Here is a 23,960-nt window from a genome sequence, read left to right on the forward strand (position 1 = left end):
CTGAGTGCCCTTTTACGGACAACTTTTAAACACTTTTACGGATACTAGAGCGATTTCCGTAATAGGTTTTACGGAATGCATATTCCAGTCCGTTGTTTTACGGACAGCCCTTGAATAGCGTTACGGATAGTAGAGCACTTTCCGTAATCTGTTTTGCGGAACGTCCTTTAATTTGCGGATTGTGTATGCGTTTAAAAGGATTTTTCCGTTATTAGGATTATGGATGACCTTTCCGGCAGCATAGGTGCCAGAGAATTTCTCCGTAAAAGAGGGCAAATTTTTTTACATACCCTGGCACTTTTTTAACAGCCTTAGTTGCAGTGTTTGGTTTTTTCATCCGTTCTACGATCGACTCCTCAAGCTCTCCGCCTGCAAGGAAACAGATCACATCGCCAATGTAGTCCTTCAACGACGCGCGATGGTTTTCACTGAAACTTCACACGCGAGTCCGGTTTTGCTAAGAACGGTTTGGTTACTTTCAATCTTGCGCCGCATATAATCAGTTTAGAGAAAAGTGAGAGCCACGCGTCGGTGAGTTCGGCGGGGACGACACCGAAGAGCCAGCGAACCAGACAGTCCACGTGGCCTCCAGCCATGTAGTAGGCCTTGGGGGTGGACTCCCTGACAGCCAGCGCCATCTCGTGCACCACTTCGTTCGGATCGTCCCTCGCGGCACCATTGAGGAAGCCAGAGGTCAGACACTTGACCCTTGACAGCGTCGCGTTGCAGACGCTTCGCTGTACTTCGGCGGGAAGGTTCTTCATGTCGGCGTCGAGCGTGGCTTCGAGATGGTCCGTGTTGAGCATCTTCGTTCTGAGGAAATAAGGATATGTCCCCTGGTGTTGTGCCTTTTTCGGACATACTAGCGTAAATAAGTGTTTCATATTCATTAGCGTGATTTCTAGGTGGAGACGACAAATCAATGATTAATGGCACCGCATTTCGGGATATGAAGCGAATGTTGTAAAATTTCATTTTCACCGCTCGATTAGTATCATGTATAAAGGACAAAGTTGTTCAGTTTTGATACCTTGCCGATTTCACTGTGCAACAAGATATATGTAGCATAGCGGGAAAGCATAAAACATGACGAGAGAGCTGAGGTTATTATGCCTGGAGACTCGTATATACACAAAGGCACTTGACTAAATTTACGCCTTTTAAGTCTGTGGGAACATCTGAAAGTCTCGCGCAATAAAGGTAAAACAGGACACCACCATCAAAGTTTCGTCCCTATAGATTGCGAGTTTCTTTATTAGAGTAAGGGTTGCACATGCTGTGTTTTCGGCCTATTTTAATATTGTCTTCTGTCTTTGGACATTCTAACATTGAGTACATAAAATTAACAATGTTTATACTCCCATGCACGCCCTGTCACAACTACACTATTTGTGATAGAGCGAGTATTGTCAACAATGCCCTCTAATATTTCATTTCTAAACACGATAGATGTATTTGACACTTAGCATTTTCCTTTAGACGCTGCTGCTCGCTGTAAAATAACTCGTATAGCCTCGTGAGTTCAGCATTTTAGTAATGGAGAAGTTTTAGTAGACCGCTCCGATAACTCCAATAATGATAACCACTAGACAGCCTTTGCCCATGCATCGTATCGGTATCGTGTATTGTTACAAGAGGTATGGGAAGGATCTACTAAAACTCTATAATTCAATATGTATGCCGACAATGTCAAGGCGTCTTTGCACGTTCCGTCCTTCCGTGATTGTATGAACCATTGGTACACAATACCGAGGTAGGTCAGTTGTGTTAATTAAAGAAGCTGTTCCGCTTAATTCCAGATATAATTTGGCTTTTCATGTTCTAGGGTCGTTCAAACCAAACCTTTCGTTATGCGTTCAGCAACGGGTTCTTGCTTAGAGCTCATTTGATGATTCGAGGGCTTTATAAAGCTATGGAATCCTAGAATTTTAGTGCAGATGTCAGCAGTACTCTAAAAATTTTTTTTTTTCGTACGCTCCATTCATTTTTAAATATCATGCGAGTGTCGTTTATCAATTTTGTGAACAGCATATCAGAGCTTCTTACTTTAAAAAAAAGAATGTATGCATAAAAGAGGAAATATTATTTTATCTTAATAAACGAAAAGTTCAAATCTAGAGATTTACCTATTGGCTGAAATAAATAAACTTGCTGTATTGATATCTCACAAATCTGCCATTTTATAATCATTCCTGTAAACCTCAATCACACATCTCCTTGATTCTTGACCAAATTATGGAAGTAAATCCTTTCTTCGCGAGAGCTAATACATTTCAAAATGTCTTGCTTCTTATGACCGAAACCCTCTCCTCGAAATAAACGTACACGAAAGAAACCTGGCTATATTCGCTGAATTTTGCACATTGTGCTGCAAAAGAGCTTTTCAGTCATAAAGACGTCAGTTCGACAACCCTAGATACTTTTTTAAACATTACTGCTGTTTGTCAATGCCTACCGTAAAATTTTATTTAGTTGATCCCCTCTGAGTAAACTTAATTGGAACTGTATTTGACAGCCAATATACTAAGTTAAACACAACAGAAAATGGGACATGATGAAGTTCGAAGTCGCGTAAGCGATCGATAATTACTATATTATAAAAAACATTTATATTCAAGACCACACTTTCTAAGGCATTAGGTAATCGAATTAAGTCAATTTTTCGAATTCTTGAAGCCATAAAGCTTGGGCCGAAATGCATGTTCACCCCAGAAAGCAGGATCCGGCCAACTCGTCGAAAGGCACCTCGTCAGAGGTAAGCTCGTCGAAGGCCGACTCACTGAATAGGACAACTCGTCAGTAAACGGAAAAAAGCTCAACCGGCAAATGCTCACCAGACAAAAACTCACGCATTTTTACACTTTCAGCATTTTGTCACAGCAATGGAGCGGCGTATGATGGCACTACAACATAAACCAGTGTCGTCGCACGTCAATGGCTGACCGACCTTGCACTGCATGAGCACGAACGTCATTTCTTTTTTTTCTGCCGGGCAAGTGCTTATTTTTTTTATTTTAGGCCACCTGGACGAAAGCTGACAGGGCGAAACATAAACGAAACGGAATGTAAATCAAATTCGTTTTATATTTCAAAGTTTTGGGATTGGATTTTTTAAGTCAATGAATGTCCGACGATTACTTTAGAAAGTTATGCGGGATGCTGAATAGCCTGCCGTTCCTACCCTACAGGTTGTGCACGAAGGACAAAACTACATCGGCGCTACCAGCGGTATTGGGAACGCGCTGGGCTACTTCGATTCCACATTTGTAAACGGCCGGAATTGCTGCCGCACCTGCGACGAACGTTTCAGTAACCATGACAATCAGCCGACGACGAGCGGAGTTTTCCCCAGAACCATGCAATGTTCACTAAGGCACACTGCGAGACTGGGACTGAAAGAACAACATCTGCCAAGGCTTGAACAATGGCTTTCAGAAGCAATTGTTGCACACGCCCTTCGAAGCGTCTGGAGGTGGAGTGTATTCAGCATGAGCAGGAACGCGTTGACAACATTTTATCCAGGAATGGAGGGGTGAGCATTCAGCAAAGCGGGTTTGAAAAAAAAGAAACAAAAAAACAACGCGCCTTTAGGAACACTTGAAGAATATATCTTAGCTGTTCCAGCTGCACCTTGATATGCACTGCTGGAGGCGGTGTGGGAATTTCTTCGTTTTTGACAAACAATTATATAAACAGGTGCTTAATCCTATTACAAACCACGTGCGTCAGGTCTACGTTTCATTGCATTTTGGGGTCGCACACGTGCATCTAAGCTGTATCAGCTTGTGTCAAGGCCGACGAGATTTTCCCCGGTGAACTTTTCTTCGGGTTCCTGAACAAACTAATGAGCTTTTGTCCGAGCCTATAAAAACCTGGCGAGTTTTTGTCGGGTGAGCATTTTTTTCAGTGAGGTTTCGTCCGGTGGGCTTCAAGTTCGTCGTAGCCAGGTCCATTTGCAGAAAGGGGAACTCGACGATAGGGGCAACATGTCGAAACGCAATTCGTCGAATGGGCAGGAGGGAAATTTTAGGCGAAGGTTGTTTTATTCTCGTCGTTTCTAGAATTCTACTTTTGCGCCTAAATATATTTTGTTATTGTTTATGGACTGTGAGCGGCCAAATTTGGTAGACACTAGCATTAAAACATCGATAATTGTATAAAAAGGGTGTAAGTTAGGAAAGCATTCTTTTTACATCCTTTTTGCACGTTTTCTGAATATTGGTGAATGTAAAAAGGGTGTGTTGACGTCTTACACCCCTTAGACGCCTTCTTTACGCCCCACCTATAGCGATGGTGTCTAAAATCGTGTAAAAAGTCTGTATGGACGAATTTTACGCCCTTAAATTACACTGTGTGAAAGGGGCGTAATGATGCTGCTGTCAATTACACCCATGATTTCATAGCCGTTCATGCTTATTGCTTTGGTGAAACTTGCTGATATTCGGCGGTACAAACATCGAGTATAATTAATCGCCACACAAAGTCGCGTATGATTAGGAAGTGCTAGAGAAGAGTTTTTGCAACTTCGACTGAACTCTCCGTCCGACACGAGCCGCAAATTGCGTGTCGCGCTTCCATCAGTTTTATTAGCTCGACTTTGATAAAAAAAAAAAAATAATAATAATCATCTGCGCTCGCGAAAAATGAACGAAGACGTGTAAATATACAACCCAGGCAGCACACAGTATGGCGACGCTAAGGAATTATATCGAAAAGATTGTGCCGACCATTTTGGTCTAGCCAATGTTTGTGAAAAACGGGATAGGTTGCGTCGACGCCATCCTGACAGACCGTACGTGGCGCCGTTTTTGGTAGTGCGTCAAGAGTGCCCTGCATGAATCGGCTATGCCGGCGAGGTATTTTTATTTCTTGACTGCCTAAAATCTGACTTAAAAAAACAAAACAAAACAAGATGAAGCAAAACGGATTCTGCTTACTTTATATTGAAAAAGACCTACTGCGCTGAAGCCTTGAAGAAACTGTGACGCCTTTATTTCGGGTATTACAAACTCACCTTTCTGGGTTTCACACTACTTATAGCACCTTCACTGAGATTTTATTTTTGTGTGCACTTCTGAAGAAACTTTGTCGCAAAAAAATCAAAAGAGCCGGATTCATGACACCACCGATAGGGTTCGCGACTCTTATATCTGCGTGGTGACACCAAAATATAAAACAAAAAAGCGTCCTGATGTTTTTTTTTTTTTTTTGTACACGTGAAGCCGCGTCTTTTATTGTTTTATGCTCTCAGCGTCTTAGCTTTGTCCCTTGCTTCGACGGCGTTGAAATTTTTTTTTTATTTATTTTGTTATTTCGCGATTCGCACCAGAGCATGCGCTTCTACATGTGTCGCAGTTTGATACGCTCAAGGTTGTACTACGCATAGCGAGTCCTGGCGACTCTCATTTCGCGACCTCCCTTGGCAGTGCAGTTGGCGATACAAAGCAGCGGAGGGAGATTAGCTGCTTTGTCCAACCCCCTTTGACCTAGTCTTCTGATAAGTCTCCACACCTTCTTTTGTGTCTTCGTGCGGCTGTGAGAAAGCGCGAAGGCCGCTTCTATCTAATCAGGGGGGGGGGGGGGGGGGGGGGGCGAAACACGTGACCGCTCTCCGTAGGACAAAAACGCTCGGACGAAAATTTTTCCCGTGACTCGCTCTGACGCGCTGATGAGCTCACTGGGGCCGTAGTCTTTGCCGTATGCCAAGTTATGGTGAGTTGTAGGGGCCACGTAGGTTCGGTTTACAAAAAGCGCCCGTCAGTGTTTTCCTCTTTTCGTGCCTTGCAGTCGCGGCCGTGATTTTTCGTCGTGAAAGGCCGGAACACATCCATGCCAACTTTTCGGTAATGGTCATTTATTTTGTGGGAGTCCATGGAATTATTGTGCTGTTTTTGCTGGACGCGTTTTAACAAAGAGCTGTTCATCGGCGTCCGTTAGACTTCTGATGAATTTGATCAACCGCCTTCAGCTCGACATTGTATTTGCATTGGTTTGTGCTGCCCAAATCGGATTACGCATCTATCACGACAGAGAGCTACTCATCCGCGACCACGAAACTTCCGTTGAATGTGAGCGACCGCCTTCATCCTCGACATTGTGTTTGTGATTGTTATGTGCTGCCCGAATCGGATTATGCATCTATCACGGATTATATGAGATCACTGTTTTATTAGTAAGTACTCTGCAAACATGAATCTGATAGTAGTTCTGCTTCCGTCTTAGTAAACCATTTTACTGTTTAGAAACTTGAACTGCCGCCAAGCAACTCCCGGTCGTTCCGTCTTTGCAAGCCTGCCAGTTTTGCTCACGTCACCAGTGCTAAGAAGCATAAATGCCGCAAGAAAAGTAAAGTTGGAAAGTTAACTAGGGCCTTCGTTTGATCAATTTAAAGGGGTAATTAAACAATATCCGGTTCGAATGTTCATGCCTTTTCACGCACAGACCGCCACTGCTTCAGAAGCGTCTTGGACGTGGCGAAACTGCGAGAATAAAGGGGAACTATTTCTTTGAGTCTTGCCTACGCCAAGTTTGATGACGTGCGCGTGAACGTACCTTTGCCCTTTCGCAAGGTTGTAATTGCACGCACTTGCCTGCATAAGCAGAGACGAAACTGCGGCCAGATGACCTGCTCGCATTCGTCTAAAAAGAATTTAGTAGAGCATGGTAGAACCTCGATCGAAAAATAAAAAAAAAGTGAATCAAGCATGCTTCGAATCATTTGCAGTAATTGTTTCGTGTTGGTGTTGGTCATCGCGCCTTTTTTTCTTTCCCTTTCTGGCGGTGGTACACCCAAATTAGATGGTGTACTGCGCAGTCATACCACCCTAATAAGAAGGTGTACAGTGGAATCACATCCCAGTTTCAGGGTGTTCGGAATAACACCGTCCATTGGGGGTGTTAGGAATAAAGCCCTTTTTTAAGGCATTTCGCTACACCAACAAGGGTGTTAGCTACAGGACAAGCCATTTACACCCTCAAGGGTGTAATGAAGTTTTGTGTGTACAATGGCAAAGCGGAAAGAAGCATTCTCGGAACACTGAGATCATATGGTTGTACCCATTATTTTCACAATCTACGATTATGAAATAGTTCATCTTAAATTTTTGCCATTGCTGGCGTGCTCGGGAGCAATGACGGGGAGCATGTACCATCACCACTTTAAAGGACAAGCATGGTATACGCGTCCGTGGTGCTTCCATACCACAGCGACTGTGGAACTAAAGTTATGAAAGGAACGAAACACTAATGAGCCATTGATCTGGGTCGCCCACTCTGCACCGTACTCTCCCGTTGTTAATGATTGAGACGTGCATCAGCTCCACTGGCATTTTTGCTTTTAAGGCCCGTTCACACACATGCGTCCGTAGTGACCGGAACGACCGGAACAACCGAAACGACCGTTGCAACGGTCTGCAACCGTCAGTTGCCATAGCGACGGAGGGACGCACGCACGTGTCGTTCACGACGCAAGGAGTTGGAGCGAGCCCAACTTTCCCCGATGCGTTGGAAACGACCGAAGCGACCGCAACGACAGACCAATCACAGGTCGAGGAGAATGGGTCGAGCGCGTTGCATGCCGGTCTGCCGGTCGCGGGCCGACTCCTTCTGTCTGCAAACACGGCGTCGGTGGTGATCGTCGACGTCGGGGTGAAAGTTCATCGTTCATCGTTCCGCGTAAAAGCGCTAGCCTTGACTGTGAATTTTCGTCGTGTGTCGCTATGATAACCCAGCACGTATTAGAAGGCAAGATCCACCTACTCGTGCGGCGATGTCGTGGTTGTACTCTCAAGACAGCAGAAACGCCCGTGCCGTCGTGTTTGTTTACTTCGACTACAATGGTGCTTTCTAAGCATTTGTGTCCTCGAACATCGCCCGGATTTCTGATTTGGCGCATTCCTTGCGTGTGCCCAAGTTCAAGGTATTACTGGTGCGTACCGTATAAAGGATGCGAATTTTTTACTCGTTTTCATCGCCCGAAAAAGGTGATTAGTGTTAGCAATCCTGAACGCTCGCATCGTCTGTCAAATTATATTTCTACGTTGCTATGTCGTTGCTAAGATTACATCGTGTTTTATAATCGTAGAAAAGGCGTGTGGCGAGATTTGTACTGTTGGCAAAGTCGTGTATTAAAGTCGTGATCGTGCAAGACGGCGTACTGCATCGCTTTTTTTTTTTTTTATGCACTACCCTGCAAGTTTATCCTGAAAAGAGTAATAAAGCTTGAGGTCATAGAAGACGGTCTGTCTATTTTCTGTTACGCAAGTGAGTGGCAGAGCGTCCCCTTCTTTTTGGAGGCACCGCTGAAACAGCTGACGGCAACGGAGGGGCGGTCGCCGTGCTGCCGACCCGCTGCGCTTGTTGCAGTGGTTGCAGGTGTGTGTACGCGCAGCGCAGAGCGGTCGTTCCGGTCGCTTCGGTTGCAACGGACGCATCGCGCTCGTCGTACATGTCTGAACCAGCCTTTACACTCTACATACAGTCAGCACGGAAAGAAACCGGAACGCCGTAACGCGTGACCATCGACACAGTCCGCTCCATCTGGAGGCATCTGGAGGCCCCCAAAGAACTAGTGAAATTACGCCGGGGTGCGAGGGTGCGGTTCCTACTAAGATGTGCTCGACCCCCGCCGGGCGCGTCTGGGACTTCCATGTTTCGGCGGTGGCGCGCTGTAAGCGCCGTCACTCGGGGTCCTTTTCTGTTGCCGCACTGTCGCCCGGTCGACAGCGGGCGGCAGCTTAACCTGGTTATAGCTCTTTGCGATAGGCCCTGCTCAGACACGGTGATGAGTTTATTCCGCTCCGGAATTGACACGCCTGGCATATCGGTGGTTACCAAAGAAAGCGTCTGCGGGCGATATTTCGCTTTTTATAAGCATCGACTGATAACCTCGCACGAAAACGTGGGCATTGCATATGAAAACCGAGGCATCCGCGTCAGTCTTTTGCAACATTTCTTTTTAATAAAGAGAGCGGTTGTGCCAGTAAACGAATTTCATTTGGCGTCTATGACGTTTTCCTGTTTCTCAGAAAGCGCGTATGCCACGTTGTACACCGGAGCCTTCGCGTGGTTCCGGTGACACGTCATCAAGCACTACGGGTATTTTGTGCGCAAAATGTTTCAACTTTCATTTCGCCCTTGCGGTACACAAAGCGATAATTAATAACGGTGCTGAAGAAATATCGCTGGGCATCCGATAGACAAAGCATAAATAATGGGTGCGCTGGATAGATCGGACCAGAATTTGCACAGAGTGACGTATTGTTCAACGCTCAAGTCACTACAATTAAGGAAAATGTTTGCTGAGCGCGCGAGTTAGTAGACCTCCATTATGGTATTCGCATCAAAGCACACGAGCCTGAAGAACAAGAGAGGTTAACGGACGAGCTCTGGGAGTAGGCGTATGGATGTGCTCATGTATTATACACTAAGTATTCGTAGTAGCAACCTTCAGTTGGGTGTCAGCACACGCCATGTGTCCCAAGTTGTTCTTCTGTGTCATTATGTCGCTCTGTTTTTCTATAAGTACTGCTAATTATAAAATTACAATATGCATAACAAACAATAAAAAATGTAACACCTTTTGGCGGGCTAGTTGGGTCATGATTTGTAGAAATAAATGAACAGCGCAAAGGACGAGGACAGAGGTAGAAACGAGTACAACACACGTCCGTGTGTCGTACGGACGTATGCCGTACTCGTTTCTACCTCTGTCCTCGACCTTTGCGCAGTTCATTTATTTCTACAATAAAAACTGCGCACGCCAGAAGACACCATAGGCGTTCTCTGCTGGCGCGCGCGCAAGCAGCTTGCTGCCGCCCCTACCATAGACCTTCTCGGGCCGCACGCAAGCCGCAGGTGTCCACCGGGCGACAGTGCGGGCACCGCGGGCACACAAAAGCATCTCGAGTGACGGCGCTTACCGCCAGCGCGCTACCGATAAAACCTGTAAAACGCGGAAGTCCCAGACGCGGCGCGCGAGGGTCGAGTACACCTTATGGCACATTCGTCGGGGCGCACCGCACCGCACCGCGCTGCACCGACGGGCGCGTCACGTTCGCCGGGTCGTGTCGGTGCGGCTGCACTACGTTCGCTGAGACTTCATGCGGCGCGCGGCACCGGTGCGTTGCTGCACCAGCTGCGCCGTCGAAAGGAGACCATGCAGGTCCTCGCACTGCGACCTTGAGTTAACGCTCTCCGCTTCTTTCGACACCTCCTCTCTCTCTCTCTCGCCTCGTCGCAGTCGTCGCAACACCTCCTAGAAGAGAAGGCCTTAGCGCCAGTAGCGCTCCGAGTGGGCACGTCACAATGGCGGAGGAAGGAAGACCATGGCGCAACTACGTGAGGAAACGCCGCTGTCGAGGCGTATCGGCGCATTAATGTTCGTGCTCGTTTATCCGACATTAATACACGTTTTAAAAGCGCAGTCTCGTACAATTTATTATATATACAATATAAACGTAATATACAACGCGTTACCAAGGTTGAAATTACCAAATTTATATTTTTTGATTATCACGGTGACCGCGGGACTAAGAGCACCCGCAGCTCCCCACGCTTTTCGAATGAACCGGCTCCGAATTTCCGATGCGACATCTTCCCTCGTACGGGCTCTGATTTTGGTAAATTTACGTTGCGTGTGAGCTGCTAAATGCATGCAAAGGTACGCCGAGATATCTCAGAAGGAAAGGGAACCGAAAAAAAATCCATTCATCGGCGCTGGGAGGGAGCGCACACGAGGAAGAGAGGGGTCGACAATGATAAGCCTCTCGTCTCACCCTGCCGGTGATGCTCTCGCGCGTGTGTGTGTGTGTGTGGTTTTGTCCTACCTATCGTTTTTTTTTTTGTCGTCACCGCAGTCGCGGGTAGATTTGTGTGTGTGTGTTTGTGTTCGCTTGATACTACGGCATTAATGTAAGTGGATTCGCGAAACAAGTCCTGCTACGGTTTGACTGACGTGTGTGGCAACTAGTCAACGATGACACTGGCCGATGACCTCTCTCGACAAAGGGAGACTTCTTGAAGTTCGTGTTAAAATTGTTTCGTGGTGGATCGTGTGGGACGCATGAATACGTTCGACAGGTGAGGAACAACTTATTTACGAGGCTTTCTTGGTCATGTAAGACGCAAGTAAAGTGCTGCAGTCGATTTTTCTTTTTTAATATCGTGATAGAATGGAGTTTTGTTCTTCGTCATTATCCGTTTGCTATTGCGTCGACATTTATAATTATGCGTGGTAATATTCTAGTTTTTACTGGAAGGTAAATAACAAGTTTCTGTGATTATTGAAAATGCGTTGTTTGTGCTTATGTGTTTATTTATACTAATGTTATTTTGTTGTCTTTACCGCGTTTATACTAGAATCTTAACTGTATTAAGGTAATAGTATTATTATTGTATACAGAATAGGTTATATTTCGTTCTTAGGCACCTCCAGCCCATAGGGAGAATTAAATTAGTTGACTGTAAATTGTAAATTTAGTACCCCTGCCACACGGAAAAGTTAATATATTTTGATTAAATAATACGGGATTTAATCAGCTCGTTGTTTTGAGTGATTATATGAGCGTCGCAAGCTGATTTGTCGGCCCCATATTTTCATTGGATCGAAATTACATTACTTTTGCCATGTGGCCGGGGTATGATGCAAGAATTCAGACACTGCACGCGATAACATCGCTTACATGATAAAGTAGTGAGTGCGCAGGCGAGCTGGTGGATGTTAACCATTTTGTTCGTATCCCGAGACTGAGGGAGGCTTCTACTTTGAAACTTTCCTTTTTTCCTGCCTCAGTCTCGGGCTAAGAACAAAATGGTTAACATCCACCAGCTCGCCTGCGCACTCACTGCTTTACCTCGACTGTTTATTTTTCTTCTACTTTGAAACTTTCCCCTTTTCCTGCCTCAGGCTCGGGCTAAGAACAAAATCGCTTACATGATCGTAAGTGACATTCCTCTAGCCGTGTCCGGGTTCACTACGTCTACCGGATTTTTCAATGTGACCTGTTTTGCTGTGTCCAATCAGTGCGTGTCTTGCCATTTTGTCGAAGTATTTCTGTGTAAAATATGCATTTCTGCAGCAATAATTGCGTGAATCAATGTTTTCTCTTATACGCCTTCCTCGTGGCATATCATACCGATCACTTAGCGGTGTAATATTTTGCCCGTGTAATGAAATGTTTTCGAGACCCGTTGCTATGTGCAGCTTTCAATTTAGCTAAAAAGACAGGCTTATGTGACTAAAAGCACGTTACGACGATGAATCCACGCGCGTTGCCTTCGCTTCGCCTCGCGCCCCCGCTGGCCCTCCCTCGCGACGTCACGAGTAGAGCGCTACGGCCTTCTCTTCTAGGAGGTGTTGCTCGTCGTCGGTCTTCCTTCCTCGTCTCGCGAAACATGGCGGCCCGCAGCTCGAGAGAACGTAATGTCGGCGCTGCTATCTTCTTTCCCTCAAGCCCTCTGCTCTGGCTACGATTCCAGCAGTGACGACGGCCGTCGGTTTTTCCCTTTTCGGAAAGTGTGTACGTGCGGTGCTGCGTTGCGTCGGCCCCAGAGCAACCAGTCCACCAAGCCGGGCACGTGAAGCTTTCGTCGTTCGTCGGATTCAAAACATCGGTGAGTCTTCGGACTTCGTTTGAACTTTTCCCTGGGCGTTGGGTCCCGCAGTGGGGACTTTCCTTTTTCGGAACTTTCGTCTTCTTCTTTGCACCGGCAAACTTGTTTCCCGGCTGCAGTTTGTGTCGCGACCGGTGAGTTGTTTCGCGTTGTGCCGGGAATTGAGTGCTGTCTTGTTTTTCTCGCGGCCCCGCAGCCCGAAGGTTTGTGAGTGTATTGTTGGAGTAACGCGTGTTCTAGCATTTCGTTCTGATGGTTTTGTCGTGTTCTTGCCGTGCGCCGCTTTTTATCACCTAATTAAATTTCTTGTTTTTCTTTTGACCCCTGCCTGCCCTCGCCTCTGTTGATTTTCACACCACACCGGACCTGTACCTATCGCTTGTCACCAGTCCGACAATAAAACCGCATATGTGTAAACGATCTGTTTCGTAGTCCATGTGTTTTTGTTTTTACGTTGGCGGGCGAATTTTCGATGTAACAAGTACATGCTTGAACCATCCACTTGAAAGAAAATTTTCTACTTTCATTCCTTGCTAGATGGCGCGAGCCGCCGCCCTACTTTTGCGGATATTTTTTACCGTCCACACGTCCATGTTATGCCCTTGCAGTGACCGCACCGAGCGCGTCGCACGGCGGGATGCTTCGCGTTCGCCCGGTAGTGCTTCATGTGGTGCACCTACTCAGTGGCGTGGCCTTGGGGACGACATTTTCTCGGCGCCGTGCGCGCCCCAGACAAATGTGACATTAAGGACCATCACCTTCGCACCGCGGCGCATTTTCAGTAGTTCTCAGGGGCCCTCCAGGTGGAACACCCTGTATCGATGGCCACGCGTTCCGGCGTTCGGGTTTCATTCCGTGCTGATTGGTACTTCGCCCGAGAAGTATCGTTTGGAAAAGTGCACTTAATACAGTGCAGGAAATCAACATGTCCCACACTTAAATGGTTCTGCAAATATGTTGTGCAAAGCGCACTATCGTTATTCAAAGGGCGGCGTACTCGAATCGGTGATGTAATGTATTGGGGTTAAAAAACAAAAAGCTAAATGCAACGTAAAAAGTGCCGCAACCAGGTGGCCTATTCGAAGAACTTGCTTTCGAAAGAGATGCCCTATTATGAGAAGGTTTGCGACGAGTTAACGTAGACACAAGTACTGTATTAGGAATTCCAATGACTTCGCCAAAACTATGTTTCCTGCACTAACCTTTTTCATTCCCCCAAAACTTCGTGCTTTCTCTTCTTTCTGCCTTTTCTGTTTGACGCAGGTCTTTGTGTATTACTGGTGTTGACAGCAGGTTAATCTACATTTTTCTGTTTTTTTTTTTTTTCGAGCGGGTCTCTAAAATTAAAGAAAGTGGCTTCCTGCTGTCAGCTTTACTGACATGGCGGAAGAGAAAATATTTTGAGTAAATACTTGTAGAAGTCAGATGTCGTCGGCATTGATATTAAGTAAAGTTTCCTTTACTGTATCGAATTTTATTGTAGCTGCTTTTTGTAGATTTATTGTCTTTTATTCATAAAAAAAAGATAGAAATAAGGCATTTGTTGTCTCTGTTGTCATTTCTGGTCAAGACAGAAGCATATAAACTTAAAGAATTATTTGGTTGAGTGAAAATTGATGTACATCAGATAGGTAGAGATTATATTCTAGGTTAAAGGCGTGCAAATGTTTTGAATTTCGCTTCAGGAACAAATATTATATAAATATTTATTCAATACATATTTATAAATATTTCAACCCGCAAAAACTAGCAAAAATTAAAAAAAAGGCTTGCGAACATTAGTCATTTTAAAGTTCGTAACAATCTAGACGACTACGTCTGAAATACTTCCTACTTTCTTAATGTTGTATCTGTGGTCTAGATATATATACAGCTCTAACGCCCACTCTTTTTGTTTACTAAATTAAAATTTTCTTCATGAACTAGTATATCCTTCTGAGGTTTGCAGAAGTACTACATCTTTCGAAAAACATTTGATTTATCTACGCGTTGATGTCATTTCAATGTTTGTGGCTGATGTACCGCTAAAATGTAGCCGCTTACTAATAGCTGCAAAACTATAACCTTCCCTTAGTATTATTTACAAATATTTCGGGAGAAGGGGCAATACGAAAATAAAATTCAAATAAATTGAATTCAGAATTGTAAAAAGATACTTATTGAAACCCATTTTACCAAGCGCTTCACTGTAAAGAAACGGGTGCACTCCAACACAAAACCAACGCCGAAATGAGAACGCCTAAAAACTTGGTCAGAACATAAAATGGCACCAGTTGAAGAACCGGTATTACAATTGCTGGATTATACACGCGTATTGAACTTAAAAGGCGATGGTACCTGTACGCCCATGGCTCAATGGTGCTGACGTGGATTCCCTGGTCGTAGTACTGCCGACGCAGTCCGTCGGCCAGTGAAATGCAGGCGTGCTTGGTCATGCAATAGATTGTCGTTGGGGGGAAGGTCACTCGTCCTGTGTATTAGATATACAAAAGCAGGAATATGGTTGAACGCAGAGGCATGAAAAAACCAGATGTCCCGTTCTTCTATCACGAATACTATTGTTGAAAGTATTCCAACAACTATGCTCTAAAAAACAAAAAAAAACCTAATTTGCTTTTTTTGTGATTTTTGATACATTTAACAAGTTAATGCTGGTAGAAACGGAGGTGAGAGGGGGAGATGAAGTGACGCGGGGATGGCAGAGTTAGTATATATGAAAAAAACTATATCCCTTTATTTCTATTGAATGTTCGAAGCCGAACGCCGAACCCGGACGAAGCCGCTCGGCGTTCGAAAGCGTTCACACGCGTTTGAGCAGCGAGTACAGACAAGGGCAGCAAGATTTCCGTCCACCCACTAATGACTTCAAGAATAGCTCGGCGCTATGGTGTACCTGCTTGCTTTCATTTCCTCCTCTCCCTTACTTTGCACCCATTTCGGCCTTTTAATTCAAAGCAATCGTTATTTTTAAAGCTTTACACTTGCGGTTTTACATTAAAAAAATTAAAGTTTTACCTGTAACAAAGCAGTCTTTTTTTAAGTTTTACTGCATTTGACGCAAAGCAGTCTTTTTATAATTTTTACAGCGGAAGCAGTTACAGGAACCTCCAGATACGTTCGCTGCTCCGGCGTTACGCTAGGCAGAAATCTATAGCTGAACCTCCGACCAAAAAGTGGCTAGCGCGCTCTCGTGCTAGTACAGTGTGAATTTTACCAAGGGGCTTTAGGCACCAGGTCTTAGCCAAACAGTCTAGTTTAAACCTCGGGCGAGGGCTGGCAGGTGCTTCCGCGCTCCCGTAAAGTCTGTGGATAAAACTCTCGCTTTGCTATTCTTGTGCTTGTAGAAGCTGAGGGAGAAAAGGAGACGTGGGTGCGTGGGGACGGCAAATAACCAAGCCCTGTTTAGAACGATTAAAGGGTAGACGAGCCGTCAGCTGCCTCTATCTTCACTCAGTGTTCTAACGCGAACGCCGAGCACCGGAATCCGGTATTTTGCGTTCGAACGTGTTCTACCAGTGTGTATAAGGCAGCTAGGTTAGCGCCAACCCACTAATCATTATAACCAAATCTCGGCTTTCTTACGCTTCCGCAAACTCTCATATACTCCTCTCCCTCAATTTATACTCGTATTAGTACGTGCAACCATCGTTGTACCAACCCTGAAGGCACGTGCCACGAGCGAGTGCTGCGCTGCCATTCGCTTCCAAGGGCCGACCAATTCAGAACAGTACCACCACCATCTTCCAAGGGCCGCATGGGTTAACGCGCCTTATACTCAGGAGCATTTGACGCTACTTGTAGAGACAAACTTTAACGTAAACACATCAATGGCTTCACGTGATCGGTAAACTTCGGCCGCGGGCCATAGTCTGACAAGCGCGGATGTATCTCCGACACTAGGACCACACGGTGCAATTACCAACCAGTATGGCGGTTCTGCGGTGGGCGGAAGAAGTTACGAAACATACTGCACTGTCGAGCACCAACCAACACCAAATGCAAGCAGCGAACTGCGGACAGGCGCTCCTCCCCCCCCCCCCCCCCCCCCCCGTCTTTCCCCCCGTGAGCAGGGGCTCTAGATTTTGAGCCTGCCCTGCGTGCCGATTCTACACCAGTTATGGACGGAGAATGGCAGGGTGCAGTGGAAACTTCCCAGAGAAGGCTAGAAAATTTGCGGCGTTTGGGTCAGCAAAGGGGTTAAAACAAAAGCGCAAGCTACAATCCGTTTCACGCTAAGTGCGAACTCAGCCAACGCTATGATCCCATTAAACCTAGCATCAAACAGATCCAAAAGTGGATTATTATGGCGCTCGTCATGTTTGTGCCTTCGCTCTCGCCTAGCGAGCCAATCACGAACACTGAACGCGCCGTGATCCGTTTGCGTGGTTAGTGAGTCGGTGAACGGAAACGCACAAAGAGGACGAAAGCCGTGATGATGCACTTTTCGTGCTGTTTGTTTGGCTCCATTGTATCCCAGCGTTGGCTGTGGTACGTACCTGAAACGGAGTGTACGGCGAGGAAGGGCCTTAAAATGTGCCGTTGGCGCATCGAAACGTTAAGAGGTGTACGCCAATCAAAGGATAACATGGAGAAAGCGTAGAGAACGCGCGATGGCGGAGGCAGCCTAGATCGCACCGTACCTGGTTGAGGTCGGCAGGGAAAAAAAGTGAAAGCCGTTTACAAATCCCTGTAACGCCGAATTGGAGCGCAGCTCTTGAGGAGGAGGAGTGAAGGGTACTAAGGGTAGACCCCTCCCCCTTCTCCTCCTCCTCCCCTCATTTTTTAGTATGCTCCGGGGGGGGGGGGTCACGTGACCTCGGGGGGGGGGGGTGTCACGTGACTTCGGGGAGGGGGTCACGTGACCTCGGGGAGGCGTGACCTGGGGGTCACCTCAAGGTCACGTGACCCCCAAGGTGACCCCCACGTGACCTTGGGGGTCACGTGACCTGGAGGGGTCACGTGACCTCAGAGGGGTCACGTGACCTCAGAGGGGTCACGTGACCTGGGGGGTCACGTGGGGGTCACCTTGGGGTCACGTGACCTTGAGATGACCTTGGAAGGGGTCACGTGACCTTGGGGAAGAGACCACGTGACCTCGGGGGTCACGTGACCTCAGAGGGGTCACGTGACCTTCAAAGGGTCACGTGGGGTCATCTTGGGGTCACGTGACCTTCAGATGACCTTGGAAGGGGTCACGTGACCCCCTGAAGGTCACGTGACCCCTAAGGTCACGTGACCTTCAGGGGGTCACGCGGGGTCACGTGACCTTGAGATGACCTTGGGAGGGGTCACGTGACCTTGGGGGTCACGTGACCTTGGGATAACCTTGGTTACGCCGACGCCGACGGCGACGGCGACGGCGACGCCAACGGCGACGCCGACGGCGACGCCGCTGAAGCCGGGAACGGGCCCCTAAGAGCTGCGCTCTAAAAACGCACATATGGTACAGAAGAAATCCGCTGCCGAGGGAGCGGATTCGCTCCCGGTGTCGGCGACGAGGTGCGGGTTGTGTTTACATCTATTTTCTTCGAGCGGCGGTGGCGGCACCGGCTGCGGCAGCTGTTCTCATAACATCCCGCAAATACGACGAGAAGGCGCGATAGCTCCCACCTCGGCTGTCTCTCCCGGGCGTTGCTACTCCTGAAAGAACGCGTCCTCGTGACGTAAGCAGTGTCGCGTTGCACAGGAACGTCACTTCCGGTCAGGGAAACGCCTCGTTCGGCGGCAGAAATAGGTCCTGAACCTGTGCGGCTCGCCGCCGCGTTTTCCACCGAGCGTTTCGCTTAGCGGCAAAAGCTGGGCGGATTCGCTAGCGGGTCTGCAAGTGTAAACGTACCATTCGGCACATTTCGGGTATAAACAAACGCGCACGAGGTGCGGAAGCAGCAGACAACCTTGCAGAGTCCTATACAGCTTTTCCACAAAACCGCAGCCATGTTGAATGTCGACACTTCTGGTATGCGGGAAAACATCGTTTTGGACTCTCCACGCCGCTGGAAGGCGTTAATGAAAAATGCGTGATAGTCACACATTCTTGTTTTGCCTCACCTATATTTTTTCGCGTATTCCAGGCTGAACTGTAATATTAGTTTTTCGTCCCGCATACCAGATACGGAACCCACGCGACTGGGAACGACAGAAGACGTCTATAGACCTTTCCATCACGTACCGCCGGGGCGAAGAATGCTGAGCCACTGTGCTGTGGACGCATGCTCAGTGTCTGATATACCGCCAAGTGAACGAACTACAGTTTATTCCAACAGCGTACACTCAGAAGGCGTTCCCTAGCCCAACGGACAAAGACGGCAGCGCGCACGAGGTGATTTTGGCAAAGTTCTCTATACGCTTTGCACTAGCTGTGCATGGGCGCCGCCATAACCCACACAGTCTGTTTTTGTTAACTTTTATTTCGTTTATTTAACTCCATAATTACTAGAGCAGGACATGCAATTCCCATTATAGATCCTACTGTGTCCTCCTCCCCCGCAATGACTTGTGTGGGGGCTCGTCGCAGCGCCCGCTTCAGTTGCTCGGCATCCCGGAAAGACTAGAGAACGTCAGCAATGGTGGCTGTGATATGGCGCTTGAGTAAATCGTCTATAGGTTCCTATACTTCGTTTTACCTTAAGTCCAGGCGCACCCGACGCTCTGAGCTGATGGCATCGATCAAAGTCAAAAGCGCGCCATCCTGATGTTCCTCATGTTTTTGTACGCGTCTCATTACCGATGAACCAATCCTAAAGCAAGAGGACCTTGTGACTTGAGCTTTTGATGCTTCTTGATTGGTCCAATTACCTCGTAGCGTCGGCTGCGTCTTGACTTAAGTTGAAACATAGTATAGCGCTGCGGGACCGCCCAAGTCGAAGGGGAGAGTTTCTGCGTCATGGATAATGTTTAATTCGTTTCGCGATTTTGTTTTTCAAGTGACCTTGTCAAGATGGGACGCACCTAATGTGTTTCAGAAACTCCGTATTTCCCTCACAAAAAAAAAAAAAAAGAAAGAAAGAAATAGAGTTAATTAATAAGACACCATATCACGTTCCGCACTCACGTACCTTGTTGAACTTGACGTAGGTTTGAGCGTTTTTAATGACGGAAATCGGAAAACAGTGTCGCTATCTTTATTTTTTTTCCTCTATTTTCTTCTTCTTTCTTGGCTTGTTAGTGATTTCGTGTGGAAGGACAAATAAAAGGTTGTTAGGTTGCGCATATTTGTGTATATCGTGTCGTCTCTCTCTACTCACTGTCGTTATTTGTGATTTTTTGTAGCGCATTTGAATCAAATATGAAAAAACAACTACGTAGCCCATTTCTAAGCGCTCTGTCACGTGACATCATGTAAAATTATGGTTTGACGTGATGTTACATTGTCAATTCAAGGGGCAACCCGACTTCACATGACCACGTGACGTGACGCTTAGTTATGTAACTTGACACCAGGATGTCAGGTCACGCCACATAAAGTCATGACGTCAGAGGACTTTACAGCGTCAGGTGACCTTCATGTGACCATAAGGAAAGCAGATGGTCACGTGACCTTAGCCATGAGATATCACAGTGTCAAATGGTGAAACGTAACGCATGCACGTAAGGTGACACTATTTATATATTGCTCGTTTAGTGATGGCTTATTCAACTCAAGAAGGTAGGGCGAGGGAAAGGAAGGCCGGGGAGGACGAAGCAGATGGAACGCTGGAGAGGAGAGCGGGAGACCTCCTCCTCTCTTTAGCGTTTCGCCTGCTTCATCGCTCCCGACCTTCCTTCCCCTTGCCCTACCTTTTTGAGTTGCAACGGACTACACTAGTCAACTACAGACGCCTCCTTGTAGTGGCAATGCTGAGGGGCGTAAAAACAAACTTTTCACGTCTATACTATCTTTTTCATTGGGATGGATGCAAGCTCGGACACCCAGTAGAAACGAGACCGCGCCATGACAACAATTAAGCTACATCAAACTTACGCAGGGAGGCGGATATGAAGAGGCTTTGTTTGGCCCGCGACGATGCAAGTAGGAACTGCCACTATACCGATATTACAGATACTGCCCTATTCGCCATCAGGGCTCTATCAAATCAGAAGGGAGGAAAGGCAGAGCGCGGGTTGTCTTCGAACCAATTTGTTGGTAGTGCCGTCTATTCTTTAGACAAACGGAACCCCAGTAAAGGCGCTTCAGTCGACCCACGCAGCCGTTTTAGCACACTCTAGACCTTTTTAGAACCTACAATGCGTTTTAGCTTCCGATATAATAATTTGCAGCACCACGTTCCGAATACACTCCCGTTTGCCTTAATTCAGAGGTTGTGTTCGTTGCTACCAGTTGAATTAAATTATTGTTAAAGCTAGGAGTCGATTAAAATTTTAGGCGGATTAATTACCACCCTTTAACCGATTAACAAATGAATTATTTGGTCTTGATCATTACCACGCATGATATTTTTTAAAGGTCAAAATTATAAATATTTTTGTTTGCCTTTGCTGAACATGTGAAAAACGGCGCCATATACAAGCTCGATTATGAATCAAGATCAATATGTAGTGGAGAACAGTTCAAAAACACTCACACTCACTGATTATTACTTCATCTGCGTGAGGCAAAGAGGTTCTTTGATATTTTCTGGCAAGAGCGGCCTCCTCCGGTCGTACACAATAGTGTTTGCTGAGCCAAACCGACACTCGCACGTAATTAAAGTGACTGGGACACTTGTAATCTTCTGCACTTTTCTGGAGTTACAAATCTCGGCCTTACAGTTTACTGAAGTTTTAGATGTCATCTAATGTTTGCCATTCATACAAATCTAGTCGTACGTTTTTGCGACGTGGGAGCATTTAATTTTTACTTCTGGTTCGTCAGAATTTTTCCTATTAACCGGTTTAAAAATCTGTCGCGATTAAAGCATTATTTGATTTATCGGTAGGGTGATCGACACCTAATTATTAGCTCCAGTGTTGTTTCCAAGTTGCTAATGGAAGCGCAACATTTCCCTGAGCTTACTTCGTTCAAGAATGCGGACAGCGGTCGTTCGATGGGATAACCACTGACCTAAACCGCTCGAGACAATGACGAGCCTGCCTCCTGAATTCTTCAGCAGCGGGAGGAACACTTTAGCGACGTGGATCACACCGAAGACGTTGACTTCGAAGACAGACCGAATCCGAGCCATGGTCTGCCACTCGACGGGGCCCATGTTTGGCATACCGGCATTGGCCACTACCGACCAGAGCACTGCGATAGGTAAACATAACATGCACAATGTTTTACACGCGCTGGTGAAGCACTGAATATACGAGAGCATAATTAGCGCTACGACAGACTGGGAAAAGGGCATTGCTTACTTCAATGCATCTGCAGCGAACGAAGCGATGGCCTTACATTCACTCTTTCTCGCGTGAGGCGGAACATGGTGGCGCCAGTGTGCAAATAGCCACCGACCACTTCCTGTTTTTAACTAGACGGCGAGTTTCGCAGTGTTTCCGAAATCAAATATACACACTATCTTCTGGAATTGTCCATTTATATCACTGCCAGACGTAATTCACTCTTATGATAAATGAAGAATGAGTAAAAAATGATAAAACATACGTGGACCGGAAACGTTTTGCAGCCACTTCATAGATGGCGAAACTGAGTCGTTTCCAAACAATAAAGGGCGAATATACGAAATCAGCACAGCAAAGGTAGTTGAGATATTAGCGAGTTTAAGCATAGATCGTACAGATCTCTTTTCGAACAAGACCAATTATTCTGCCGACACCTTTGTGGATGCATCGTATTGTTATCGGTTTTCGTTATCGGAGGTACTCGAACGATCTACTAAACTTGTTATTTTCGTCGGCGTTTACTGGACCCATCTCCCGACAGAGGCAGTGAACGTACGATTGAGTCGTCTGTTCTCAGTCGAGTTTAGTATTCTTCTTGCTCCGCCTATCGGTAGATGACGCCTCAAACATAATCCTCTGTCGAATATCTGTGTCGACGTCTACCGTTGAACATGTCAGGAAATTTGGTATGGTCTTCCTCGGAAGAAAAGTTACTTCGTTCAAATTTTACATTGTAAACAACATAACTAAAATACACTCTACAGTAAAATGTATAACCTGTTATGTGAAGGTGCCGATTCTTCGTATCTTAGAGCGTGTCCTCCGATTCATAGCACCTTATAATTTACCTTTGGAGTAATTACTTTAGATCAAAACTAGATAAATACCCTCGGTTTTCAATACTCCGCTCACTTGTATGAACGGTACATCTAGAGTCATTGCATATTTCTAGAGCACTGCATTCGTCACACTCTATATAACTGGAGAGTCAAGGTTGTGATCGCCTGAAGTAATTTGCGGTGTGGCCAGAGAAATGCAACCCATGTAAAATAAGGTAGGTTGGTTTTCACTAAAACATTGTTCTCATCTACAAAAAAGAACTCTTGAGTCACTTGATGGCATTATTTTCGTAATTCATTGTGCTTTTTATTAATACAAGGCCCTGAGTTGTGCAGAGTAGCCAATTAAAAATGTAGTCAAGGGTTACCTGTAAAACTTTCGATTCTCACAACAAAAAATATTAAAAATCCCACCTATCGCCCTATATTGAAGTTCTGGAGATGCCAGCACGCAAATCTGCAACAAAGCTTAGGAAGTTTCGTACATTGGAAAAATGTTGTGTTTAAATTTCTTTGCTAACAAAGTGCGCAACGCTATTAAGGCTCCTGGCATGCGAAAATACTGTGTGTTTCAACTACCTTGTGCCAAGAAAAAAACACTCGGTGCAAGCAGCCCATGTCGCAAACGTCTCACGCCTAACGCCAACACCTAAGGCCTGATGAGGAAGTCATGCTATTTTTGCGATTTGCCGAAGTGACTAATTAGCACAACGAAATCAGCCAACTTTTTAATACTCGTCTTTCCGAAAACCCTTCAATGCAAAGTTCATAGTTAGGGTTGACAAATATCCGAATGATTCTCTTGCATGGTGATAGCCTTTGTGCATCAAATTCTTTCGAGCTTTAAAGGAAGCACACAGTATGAAAAAAGCCTACGTGACTTCCCGGTAGCAAACTGCGATGTTTAGTGCCCTTAGTTACACGTGGGACTTTTAAAAAAAATATCATCTGCTTTTATGAAGCCTTAAAAAAATACACACACGAAAGTTATCTTGGTGTACATTATCAGATCGGTTATTTTTAACAGGCCGCTCTAAAATATTGTAATTAAGTGTTTGCACAAAATATCTTTATTTCAAAATGTATCAAAGGAATTTGCGTTACATAGCCGGTTCGGAAGTTCGCAATAAATATCGTCTTATTTCATAGGAGTGTGAGCACTACTGCGTTGGTCTGACACGTATAGCGTGC

At 46.1% G+C, this 23,960-nt stretch overlaps 1 protein-coding gene across 1 annotated transcript in view; it reads right to left on the minus strand.

Annotated features, from left to right (window-relative positions):
* Positions 1-294: 294 nt before the first annotated feature.
* The window catches only part of LOC8044068 (dehydrogenase/reductase SDR family member 9-like), a 29,437-nt gene continuing 5,771 nt past the window's right edge, over positions 295-23,960 (minus strand). Inside the window, exons 3-5 of the mRNA XM_029991024.4 lie at positions 21,653-21,835; positions 14,950-15,082; positions 295-813 (exon numbers count right to left, since the gene is read on the minus strand). Coding sequence (XP_029846884.2) covers positions 426-813; positions 14,950-15,082; positions 21,653-21,835 — 704 coding nt within the window. The 3' untranslated portion in view covers positions 295-425. The remainder of the gene's footprint in view (positions 814-14,949; positions 15,083-21,652; positions 21,836-23,960) is intronic.

Source organism: Ixodes scapularis, unplaced genomic scaffold (assembly GCF_016920785.2).
Source record: "Ixodes scapularis isolate PalLabHiFi unplaced genomic scaffold, ASM1692078v2 PGA_scaffold4__175_contigs__length_147842914, whole genome shotgun sequence".
In the NCBI taxonomy this organism is placed as follows: domain Eukaryota; kingdom Metazoa; phylum Arthropoda; class Arachnida; order Ixodida; family Ixodidae; genus Ixodes; species Ixodes scapularis.